This window comes from Hemitrygon akajei, chromosome 26 (assembly GCF_048418815.1).
Source record: "Hemitrygon akajei chromosome 26, sHemAka1.3, whole genome shotgun sequence".
NCBI classification, from domain to species: domain Eukaryota; kingdom Metazoa; phylum Chordata; class Chondrichthyes; order Myliobatiformes; family Dasyatidae; genus Hemitrygon; species Hemitrygon akajei.
In genome coordinates, this window is record NC_133149.1 from 6,463,804 (window position 1) to 6,476,547 (window position 12,744).

The window sequence follows — 12,744 nt, forward strand, 5'->3', positions numbered from 1 at the left end:
TGCCAAAGCAACCTCATATCATCTTTTAGCTTTTCTTATTTCTTTCTTAAGATTCTTTTTACATTCTTTATATTACTCGAGTACCTTATTTACTCCATGCTGCCTATATTTATTGTAGATCTCTTTTTCCGAACCGTTTCCAAAATCCCTTGAAAACCATGGCTCTCTCAAACTTTTAACCTTTCCTTTCAACCTAACAGGAACATAAAGATTCTTGCCCTCAAAATTTCACCTTTAAATGACCTCCATTTCTCTATTACATCCTTCCCATAAAAGAAATCGTCCCAATCCACTCCTTCCAAATCCTTTTGCATCTCCTCAAAGTTAGCCTTTCTCCAATCAAAAATCTCAACCCTGGGTCCAGACCTATCCTTCTCCATAGTTATATTGAATCTAATGGCATTGTGATCACTGGACTCGAAGTGCTCCCCAACACATACCTCCATCACCTGACCTATCTCATTCCCTAACGCGAGATCCAACACTGTCCCTTCTCTAGTTGGTACCTCTATGTATTGCTGCAAAAACCTATCCTGCACAAACTCCAAACCATCTAGCCCTTTTACAGAATGGGCTTCCCAGTCTATGTGTGGAAAATTAAAATCACCCACAATCACAACCTACTACAAATATCTGCTATCTCCTTACAAATTTGCTCCTCCAATTCTTGCTCCACATTAGGTGGTCTATAATACACCCCTATAAGTGTTACTACACCTTTCCTATTCCTTAATTCCACCCAAATAGCCTCCCTAGACGAGCTGTCTAATCTATCCTGCTAAAGCACCGCTGTAATATTTTCTCAGACAAGCTTCCTCTATTTGTGAACTAACCTCCTCTCTCCTAGTCTCTTCAATTTGATTCCCACACCACCAACCATTCTAGTTTAAACTCTCCCCAGTAGCCTTAGCAAATCTCCCTGCCAGGATATTGATCCCCCATAGGATTCAAGTGCAACCTGTCTTTTTTTGTACAGGACACACCTGCCCCAAAAGAGGTCCCAATGATCCAGAAACTTGAATCCCTTCCCCTTGCTCCAATCCGTCAGCCACGCATTTATCCTCCACCTCATTCCATTCCTACTTTCACTGTCTTGTGGCACAGGCAGTAATCCCGAGATTACTACCTTTGCGGTCCTTCTTCTCAACTTCCTTCCTAACTCCCTATATTCTCCTTTCAGGACCTCTTCCCTTTTCCTACCTATGTCATTGGTACCATTATGTACCACGACCTCTGGCTCTTCACCCTCCCACTTCAGGATATCTTGGACGCGATCAGAAACATCTCAGACCCTGGCACCAGGGAGGCGAACTACCATCCGGGTTTCCTGACTGCGTCCACAGAATCACCTATCTGACCCCCTAATTATCGAGTCCCCTATTACTACTGCCTTCCTCTTCCTTTCCCTACCCTTCTGAGCTACAGGGCTGGACTCTGTGCCGGAGGCATGGCCACCTTTGCTTCCCCCAGGTAGGCTGTCTCCCCCCCCCACCAACAGTACTCAAACAGGAGTACTTATTGTCAAGGGGTACAGCCACTGGGGTACTCTATAGTATCTGACTCTTCCCCTTCACTCTCCTAACTGTGACCCACTTGCCTGCCTCCCGTGGCCCCGGTGTGACCACCTGCCTGTAACTCCTCTCTATCACTTCCTCACTCTCCCTGACCAGACGAAGGTCATCGAGCTGCAGCTCCAGTTCCCTAACACGGTCCCTTAGGAGCTACAGCTCCGTGCACCTGGCACAGATATGGACGTCCGGGAGGCTGGGAGACTCCAGGACCTCCCACATCCGACACTGAGAACAACAAGCTGCCCTCACACTCATACTTCCACCTTTCCTCAAATAACAGGAAAAATTAAAACTAAACCTACCTTGCCTTGCCCGTTTCTGCCAAAGCCCTTAAGCCTTCACTCTGCTCCCGGCTCTCTCCGCTGCCCGCTGTATAAGACTGTGTTCCTTTTAAATCTTTCGCGTTTCACTGCCCAACATCACACGCCTGTGCCTCTCTTAACCCCGATGAGAAGAAAAAATCTAAAAGGCTTCCGCAGCTCCCGTTCTGATTCTCAGACTTCCTTCTCCAAATTAACCCCAAATCAGGATTTCTGTTCTTTTAAATCTTCCAAATTGGAAAATAATGATGTAAACACAGAGTAATACAGATGTCTGAGGGCCTGTTCTGGGCTTCTTGTCTGTGTGTCTGAGGACCTGTTCTGGGTTTCATGTCTGAGGATTCACCTTCATTCCATTTGCTTTTATTTTTTGCATAATTTGAAGTTTTTCTCGCTCTTAGTACATTTGGTGTGTGACAGTCTTTTTCGGGTTTCTTGTTTTGTGGTTGCCTGTAAGGTGACAAGTCTCATGGTTGTATAATGTACAAGTAGTTTGAAAATAAATCTACTTTGAACTTGGAAAATAAGCAGCTGCCCCGATAAATTGATGGCCCAATTAACCAAAATCCACTGTTGTTTCTTTTTTGTGAACCGGAATTCAGCCACAGAAAAGATCAGGAATCAGTGGGTATTTGAATGATTATGCTGGTCTTTGTGATAATTTGGTCTTGTGCAAAACAAGTGGTTGATTTAATGTTGTTACTTGCTGGCTTTTACTTGTGATAAAAGGCTGAATGTCATGTTGTTCTTTCAACATGTTTAATGCACCTAACAACACTCAGTGGCCACTTTATTAGGTACGCCAGCTTATTCACACAAAACCTAATCTGCTAATCATGCAGCAGCAGCTCAATGCAAAAGCATGCAGACATTGTAAAGAGGTTCAGTTGTTGTTCAGACGAACATCTGAATGGGGAAGAAATGTGATCTAAGTGACTTTGACTGTGGAATGATCATTGGTGCCAGCCGGGGTGGTTTGAGTATCTGAGAAACTGCTGATCTCCTGGGGTTTCCACACACAACAGTCTCTAGAGTTTATAGAGAATGGTGCGATAAACAAAATATCCAGTAACCGTCTTGTTAGTGAGAGAGGTTAGTGGCCAGACTGATTCAAGCTGACAGGAAGGCAGTTGTCAAACACTGATTGGCTGGGCTAAAGCAGCAGAAGACCTTACCGGTTCTGCACTTGTATCTAATAAATTGGCCTCTGAGTGTATGTCACTGTGTTATAAATTGGCCACTGAGTGTGTAGCGCAGTGTTACAAGTTTCTTCTGTTTCTTGTAGTTATGGTGAGCTCCGGGACCTTGATCTCAAAACACTGAAGATCATCGATCTTTTGGAATCTGCACACAGAGCTTTGCTTGTTTATGCTGTAAGTATCTAAAGCTTGGCCTAATGACTTTTCCTGTGTCTGTTCTAATTGGTGACTTATCCTTTATTTTCAAATCGTTTTCCAGATGAAACGACCACTGCTAATCCAGTTTGTTCGTGTTGTTAATGAAAACCTTGTCCAGGTAAAACCAAACTTTGTCTAAACTTGTTCTAAGCATGAGTTCTCCTACCTTTTTAATAAGGCTCCCAAGTAAATTTGGTTGGCAAGTTAATTCCCTCCTTCAGGCTGGCCACAATCTCCAGATGTCGCTTTACGTCAATTATTATTTTCAACCTATTTTCCGGGAGGCATAGAGACTTCTTAATAATGTTTCTTCCTTTATGAAGTGTAACTTTCCTGGCTATTCTGCACAAAACAAAAAGAAATGAACACAAACAATTCTGCAGATGTAGGAAATCCAAAGCAACACAGAACAATGCTGGAGGAACTCAGCGGGTCAGGCGGCAATTATGAAAATGAATAAAGTCGATATTTCAGACCGAGAAAGTTCTTCAGGACTGGGAGGGAAGGGGGAAGATGCCAGAATAAAAATATGGGGGGAAGGGAAGGAGGACAACTAAAAGGTGATCGGTGAAAGCAGATGGGTGGGAAAGGTAAAGTGGAGGGAATGTGACTGGAGAGGGGAGTGGACCATAGGAGAAAGGGAAGGAGGAGGGACACCAGGGGTAGGAGATGGGTGGGAAAGGTAAAGGGCTGGAGAGGAAGGAATCTGATAGGAGAGGAGAGTGGACCATGGGAGAAAGGGAAGGAGGAGGGACACCAGGGGGAGGTGATAGGTGATGAGAAGAGGCAAGTAACTAGAGTGGGGAGGGGGAGGGAAATTTTTTTACTATAAGGAGAGGATGTCATCATCATGGCATATGAGGGGGCCATGGACTGACATGTCAGAATGGGACTGGCAATTAGAATTAAAATGTTTGGTCACCAGGAAATTCTGCTTTTGGTGAATGGAGCAGAGGTGCTCAGTGAAGTGGCCCTCCAATTTACAGTGGATATTCATTCCTGTAAAATGGAAAATGTTGGTGCTGTGGAATAGAAAAGGTTCTTTGATTTAGAAAATAGTATTTTCGTGACTTGCGTGCCTACCATTTCTAAAATGTAAGCTGATTCTTTTGTTCATGGAGAGGCTCTGAACATTTTCTTTCTGAAAGTTAAGGTTGGTTTCTTTTCAGTGTTCCACTTTGGAAGAGGCAACGAACGTCGTGAAGCAGCAAACGATTTTTCGGGATGCCTGGAAGATAACAGTAGGAAATAAAACACAAGTGGCTGCAGTCCTCGCATTAACTGGGCTTCACTGTGAGTATTGCTTGTTGCTGCATAAGGTTGGATTCTGATGCTTCTTCTAAAGGCATAAAACTTGTTCCTTGCTGCTGTTTTATTCTTACGTGAGCAAACTCTAGAGATAATTGGATTGGTAGCAGTTAACCAATAAGGTAACTAAATCTGTGTAATATGACACCTTCCACTGGAACCAAGAAGTGTCCAGTAATTACTGAAAAATTCACTGAACAATTATAGGTACAAGCGAGCATAGGAAAGTTAAACTACAAGGAAAATACAATAATTCCAAGCAACGCACACAAAAAGCTGGAGGATCTGAGCAGGTCAGGTGGTGGCAGCATCAAATGGACAGTCCATGTTTCTGACCAGGACCCTCCATCAGGACAGAAAAGGAAGTGTGAAGAAGGTGGGGATGAGGGGAAGAAGAGCAAGTGAGGAGTGCATGATCGAAGAGTCGTAGAGCAGAAGGGGAGCAGTGATGGGGGTCTCACTGAACTCTATTCGAAGCTTCTGTTTGGAATCATTGCTGGACGGGATGATATTTTTTTAAAACCCAAGAGGATTTTTGCAGTGCTTAGAATTGTTAGAACATAGAGTAGTGCAACACAACAATGTTGTGCTGAGCTAATTAAATTATTAATTGTGCTGAAAAATATTTCATTTGGATTGCTAATAATTTGAATTAAATGTTAGTTGGCAGGAAAGTGCAGTCCTGATTGGACTGCACTTGGAATATTGTGTTCACTTGTCGCCTCATTATATGAAGTATATAGAGATGTGTCCAGATGCTACCTGGTCTAGAGAGCAGGTCTTATGAGGATAGGTTGAGTGAGCTAGGGCTTTTCTGTTTGGAGCGAAAGAGGATGAGAGGTGACTTGATAAGAGGTACAGTACCAAGTAGATGTCTTAGGTACATGTAAAGCAAAGATGCTTTCAAAGATAATGAAATGAAAAGTTTCTAAGTATCAAAAACTACTATAAAGAGCAGTAAACAGTTAAAAAAATCTAAATCAAATCAGTATTTGGTGTGACCACCTTTAAAACTGAAATCAATTCTCTTTGGTACTCTGTTGTGCAGTCTTGTAAGAAAATTAGCTGGTAGGTTGTTTCAAGAATCTTGGAGAAGTTGCCTCAGTTCTTGGCTGTCTTGTTTGCTCTGTCTCTCCAGGTAATCCCAGACAATCTTAATGGGCTGAAGTGACAGAGGCCATGTGATCAGGGCTCTGTGGAGGCCATACCATCTGTTGCAGAACTCCTTTTTCTTTTTGCAGAAGACCTTGACCTTGGCTGTGTGTTTGGGGTTATTTTCTGTTGCAGAATGGAGGGAGTTGGGAAGGTTCAGACACCTCCCTGATGGCATTGCATGATGGATGAGACTCTGCTTGTACTTCTCAGCATTAATTCTGACCAGATTATCAACACATTTGCAGAAATGCAGCCCAAACCTGCAGGGAATCTCTGCTGTGCTTCATTGTTGGCTGCAGAAACTCATCCATGTAGCGCTCTCCAGCTCTTCTACTGACAAAGTGTTTCCTGTTTGAGCCAAAAATTTCAAATTTTGACTCGTCAGTCCAGAGCACTTGCTGTTCAACACCCCAGTCCTTGTGTTTTGTGTGTAGGTGAGTCTCTTGGCTTTGTTTCCACTTCGGAGGAATGGCTTTTTGGCAGCAACTCTTCCATGAAGACCACTTCTGACAAGACTTGTCTGGACTGCAGAGAGGTGTGCTGGGCCTCTGAGTTCTGAGCTGATAGCAGCCCTCGATTTCTTCCGATTTAGAAGGGACATCAGTTTGATGTATCACTCATCCGCTGTATGCAATTTCCATGGCTTTCCACTGCATTTCTGCTCCTCAACTTTGCCCATTTCTTTGTGCTTCATCAGAAGAGCTTGGACAGCACATCTTGAAACTTCTATTTGCTGTAAAATTTAAAAAAAATGTTTGAAAATATAAAATTGGTTCTTTTCTAGTTGACACAGAAGTCAAAAAATTATCTAAAATAAAATCGATATAAAAAATCTAGGGTGTCTAAGACTTTTGTACAGTACTGTATACAAGATGATAAGGGGCTGAGATCAAGTGGACAGCCGGAGACATTTTCCCCCCATAGTTTTAGGCGATTGGAGGAATGTCAGGGGTAAGTTTTTTTTTAACATAGAGAGTGGTAGGTGTGTGGAACACTCTGCAAGGAGTGGTCATAGTAGAGGCAAATATGTTGGGGGCATTTCAGAAGTTTAGGCACATGGATGATAGAAAAATGGAGGGCTATGTAGAAGGGAAGGGTTAGGCTATAAGGTTGGCAAAAGGTTGTAGGCCGTAAGGCCTGCATTGTACTGTAATGTAATGTAATGAAAATAACATTGGTACAAGGCTCCTTGCTCATTGATCATAAACTTGTGGATTGGGTGTGGTACACTTTTGGACAAAGCGGGAGAGGCTGCGGAAAGGATTTGTAAGAATATTGCTGGGGCTGGAAGGCTTGATTTAAGGAGAGACTGGATAAGCTGAGACTTTTCTTGAGCAAAGGAGGCTGAGGGGTGATGATATGGAGTTATAAGATCTTAATATAGGTAATATACAGGTAATATAGATTGAACATAGGGTGGGGAAATCCAAAACAAGAGGTATAGATTTAAGCCAAGAGGGGTGTTATTGATGTGGGGATCAAGAATGGCAACGGAGTAGTAGAATGAAACATTTCCACTAAATCGCGCGAGCCACGCGCTGGGCAGAGGCGATGAACTAGGCCCACCAAGACAAAAAGCACACTGGAACATTCGCCCCAAAAAAGAGTGTCTCCTGCGTGTAGGAGCCCCATTCGATTCCCTGTACAATCTGTCAGCCACATGTGCTCTTGGCACATTCGCGCTATCGGTATTGTATGGTTCAAAGGGAAAGTGACCAGAGGGGCAGGTTTTTCCAAACAAAGGGTGGAATGAGTGGTCCATTTTGACAGGTACAGTGGTATGCAAAAGTTTGGGCACCAAAATTTCAAAATGTCAACATTTCTGTTACTGTGAATAGTTAAGTGAGTAGAAGATGAACTGATCTCCAAAAGTCATAAAATTAAAGATGAACCATTCTTTTCCACATTTTAAGCAAGATTAGTGTATTTGTTTTGTACAATTTTAAAGTGAAAAAAAGGAAAGGAGTACCATGCAAAAGTTTGGGCACCCCAAGAGATTTGAGCTCTCAGATAACTTTTACCAAGGTCTCCGACCTTAATTAGCTTGTTGGGGCAATGGCTTGTTCACAGTCATCATTAGGAAAGGCCAGGTGATGCAAATTTCAAAGCTTTATAAATACCCCGACTCCTCAAACCTTGTCCGAACGATCAGCAGCTTAGAGGAGCTCATGGCCTAGCACTCTGAAAATTAAAATAAATGATGCCCACAAAGCAGGAGAAGGCTATAAGAAGATAGAATGTTTTCAGGTAGCCGTTTCCTCAGTTTGTAATGTAATTAAGAAATGGCAGTTAACAGGAACGGTGGAGGTCAAGTTGAGGTCTGGAAGACCAAGAAACTTTCCGAGAACTGCTTGTAGGATTGCTGGAAAGTGCCCTGTTTGACTGCAAAAGACCTTCAGGAAGCTTTAGCAGACTCTGGAGTGGTGGTGCCCTGTTCTACTATGCAGCGACACCTGCACAAATATGACCTTCATGGAAGAGTCATCGGAAGAAAACCTTTCCTGCATCCTCATCACAAAATTCAGCATCAGAAATTTGCAAAGGAACATCTAAACAAGCCTGATGCATTTTGGAAACAAGTCCTGTGCACTGATGAAGTTAAAATAGAACTTTTTGGCTGCAGTGAGCAAAGGTATGTTTGGAGAAAAAAGGGTGCAGAATTTCAAGAACAGAACATCTCTCCAACTGTTAAGCACGGAGGTGGATTGATCATGCTTTGGGCTTGTGTTGCAGCCAGTGGCACGGAGAACATTTCACTGGTAGAGGAAAGAATGAATTGAATTAAATACCAGCAAATTCTGGAAGCAAACATCACACTCTGTTAAAAAAAATAATAATAATAATAAAGCTGAAGATGAAAAGAGGATGGTTTCTACAACAGGATAATGATCTTAAACACACCTCAAAATCCACAATGGACTACCTCAAGAGGTACAAGCTGAAGGTTTTGCCATGGCCCTCACATTGAAAATCTGTGGATAGACCTCAGTGGAGCAGTGCATGCAAGACGGCCCAAGAATCTCACTGAATTAGAAGTCTTTTGCAAGGAAGAATGGGCAAAAATCCCCCAAACAAAAATTGAAAGACTCTTAGCTGGCTACAGAAAGCGTTTACAAGCTGATAGTTGCTAAAGGGGGTGTTACTAATGACCATGTAGCGTGCCCAAACTTTTCCTTTTTTGTTATTTTGAAACTGTAAAAGATGGAAATAAAAAAGTAACCTTGCTTAAAATATTACAGAAATGTTTCATTTTTAACTTCATGCCTTTTGGAAGTCAGGTCATCTTTTCCTCGCTTAGCTATTCACAGCAACAGAAAATTTGACTGGGCTGCCCAAACTTTTGCATGCCACTGTACATGGATGGGACAAATGAAGGTCAGCACTGAGGGCTTGTTTCTCTGATGATTCTAGAATTGCTGTCCTATTGATTGAGGGAGCTGTGTTAATCAGGACTGGAATACGTTGGTAATACATCTTCAGGTTGGATCCAATACTGTTTTATTCTGTTATTCTGGAATTGCTGTCCTATTGCTCTAGGATGCAGCATCTTCGGGTTGGATCCTGACTCTTAATTTACATCCTTCACGTGGTGAACTTGTTAAATTCACCATCGATGAAATACTACCAGACTTGTCAACAATAGCAATTGAACAGAAAAGACAGACTTGATGGGCCAGCTGGTCCAATTCTGCTCCCATTCCTTGTGGTGATACGAAATTTTCATTACAGGTAGTCACTTGAGGAACATATTAGTTAACAAAGTTCTTGATGTGAAAAAGTCATTTCAGTTTTTTGTTGTTGTAGATTTCAACCTTATTAAACAATATTCTATCGACCAGAATGATTTGTTTGAGCAATTTGAAGATCAGTGTCTTCAGGAAGAACAGGTAAGAGATTCAGCTGGTCAAAACAAATGTAATTATTCGGGCCTATTTTTGAGATGTAGAACCGTAGAACCATAGAACATTACAGCACAGAAACAGGCCTTTTGGCTCTTCTTGTCGGTGCCGAACCATTTTTCTGCCTAGTCCCACTGACCTGCACCTGGCCCATATCCCTCTGTACCCCTGTCATCCATATACCTGTCCAAGTTTTTCTTAAATGTCAACAGCATTCACCACTTCATCTGGCAGCTCATTCCACACTCCCACCACTCTCTGCGTGAAGAAGCCCCCCCTTAATGTTCCCTTCAGACTTTTCCCCCTTCACCCTTAACCCATGACCTCTTTTTTTCTACCCTGTCCTCAGTGGAAAAAGCCTGCTTGCATTCACTCTATCCATATCCATCATAATTTTATACACCTATAAAATCACCCCTCATTCTCCTATGTTCCAGGGAATAAAGTCTTAACCTATTCAACCATTCTCTGTAACTCAGTTTCTCAAGTCCTGGCAACATCCTTGTAAACCTTCTCTGCACTCTTTCAACCTTATTAATATCCTTCCTGTAATTAGGTGACCAAAACTGCATACACTACTTCAAATTCGGTCTCACCAATGTCTTATACAATCTCACCATTACATTCCAACTCTTATACTCAATACTTTGATTTATAAAGGCCAATGTACCAAAAGCTCTCTTTACGACCCTATCTACTTGTGATACCACTTTTAGGGAATTTTGTATCTGTACTCGCAGATCCCTCTTCTACTGCACTCCTCAGTGTCTTACCATTTACCTTGTATGTTCTACCTTAGTTTGACCTTCTGAAGTGCAATACCTCACACTTGTCCGCATTAAACACTATCTGCCATTTTTCGGCCCATTCCTCCAACTGGTCCAAATCCCTCTGCAAGCTTTGAAAACCTTCTTCACTGTCCACTACACCTCCAATCTTTGTATTAACAGCAAATTTGCTGATCCAATTTGCCACATTATCATCCAGATCATTGATATAGATGACAAATAACAATGGACCCAGCACTGATCCCTGTGGCACACCACTAGTCACAGGCCTCTACTCAGAGTAGCAATCCTGCACTACCACTCCCTGGCTTCTTCCATTGAGCCAATGTCTAATCCAATTTACTACCTCTCCATGTATACCTAGCGACTGAATCTTCCTAACTAACCTCCCTTGCGGGACCTTGTCAAAGGCCTTACTGAAGTCCATGTATATAACATCCACTGCCTTTCCTTCATCCACTTTCCTGGTAACTTCCTCGAAAAACTCTTAATAGATTGTTTAAACATGACCTACCACGCACAAGGCCATGCTGACTTTTTCTAATAAGTCCCTGTCTATCCAAATACTTGTAGATCCTATCTCTTAGTATTCCTTACAATATTTTACCTACTACCGATGTCAAACTTACCAGCCTATAATTTCCCGGCTTCCTTTTTGAGCCTTTTTTAAACAACAGAACTACATGAGCTATCCTCCAATCCTCCGGCACCTGACCCGTGGATATCGACATTTTAAATATTTCTGCCAGGGCCCCTGCAATTTCAACACTAGTCTCCTTCAAGGTCCGAGGGAATACCCTGTCAGGTCCTGGGGATTTATCTACTCTGATTTGCCTCAAGACAGCAAGCACCACCTCCTCTTTAATCTGTATAAGTTCCATGACCTCCCTACTTGTTTGCCTTGTTTCCATAGACTCCATTCCAGTTTCCTTAGTAATGTTACGTATTCAGGCAACAATAAATATATGTGAGTTAGGCAAGGGTTTTTATAACAAATAACACATTTATTAAACACTGAAAACAAACCCCCCAAAAGTAAACAAACACTAACGTAACCGAAAAAACACCTGCTGTGCGGCAGCTCAAACAGTTCTTAAAGCGATGCAGCAAAAACAGTTCTTAAAGCGATATGCCGAAAGTTCAAAATGCTCACAGTCCATTTAAAAGGAGAGACTTTTTAAGGCGATTTAAATTCTCTTCCACGTCGTTGTCCTTCGATCCCCGGCGTCGAACTCTTCCCACGTAGAATTTTATGAAACGTAACGGTTTAAAGGCACTGACCTTTCCTTCCACACTATTCTCAAATCCTTTCTGGTCAACCCAGGGATTAACACAAGAATAGTCAACGAAATCCTTCTGAATGAGGATCACACAAGGTCGAACCCAATCCACCGTCGAAAATCGATTCTCCTCGATCTTTAACTTCCGAACTTTTATCTTCACTCTCCACAGTAAAGAAACTGCTGGCTATGACCTTTTAAACTTTAGGCAATAGATAAAACTTCATTTTTCAACTAAACTGCGTCATCACATTAAATCACGCAGTGGCATGAAGTCAGCTTGGCAAATCCAGCCACGAACTGCCCCTCCCCACAGGGTGGGGTCTTCCTTTTATATCCTGTTTAAAAAAAAACTGTCACATGACCTCTACTGACGGGAAAATGACGTCACTCCACCATCACAAGACCATTACCTCAAGTCCAGTATAACTTCAACCCCAGTCACGTGACAAGGGTACCACTGTCACATCACGAGTACGTAACAGTAAATACAGATGCAAAAAACCCATTTAATATCTCTCCCATTTCATTTGGTTCCATACATAGCCGACCACTCTGATCTTCAAGAGGACCAATTTTATCCATTACTATCCTTTTGCTCTTAACATACCTGTAGAAGCTCTTAGGATTATCCTTCACCCTGACTGCCAAAGCAACCTCATGTCTTCTTTTAGCCTTCCTGATTTCTTTCTTAAGTATTTTCTTTCTCTTTTTATACTCCTCAAGCATCTTATTTCCTCCCTGTTGCCTATACATGTTATACATCTCTCTTCTTCTTTATCAGAGTTCCAATATCCCTCGAGAACCATGGTTCCTTATTCTTATTCATTTTGTCTTTAACCCTGACTGGAACATACAAACTCTGCACTCTCAAAATTTCTCCTTTGAAGGCCTCCCACTTACCAATCACATCCTTGCCAGAGAACAACCTGTCCCAATCTATGCTTTTTAGATCCTTTCTTATTTCTTCAGGTTTGGCCTTTTTCCAGTTTAGAACTTCAACCCGAGGACCAGATTTATTAAGAT

At 42.2% G+C, this 12,744-nt stretch overlaps 1 protein-coding gene across 4 annotated transcripts in view; it reads left to right on the plus strand.

Annotated features, from left to right (window-relative positions):
* The window catches only part of LOC140716743 (uncharacterized), a 256,747-nt gene that overhangs the window by 12,386 nt on the left and 231,617 nt on the right, over positions 1 to 12,744 (plus strand). For all 4 annotated transcript variants that reach the window (XM_073029551.1, XM_073029548.1, XM_073029550.1 and 1 more), the window contains exons 5-8: positions 3,177 to 3,264; positions 3,350 to 3,406; positions 4,458 to 4,581; positions 9,556 to 9,638. In XM_073029551.1, coding sequence (XP_072885652.1) covers positions 3,177 to 3,264; positions 3,350 to 3,406; positions 4,458 to 4,581; positions 9,556 to 9,638 — 352 coding nt within the window. The remainder of the gene's footprint in view (positions 1 to 3,176; positions 3,265 to 3,349; positions 3,407 to 4,457; positions 4,582 to 9,555; positions 9,639 to 12,744) is intronic.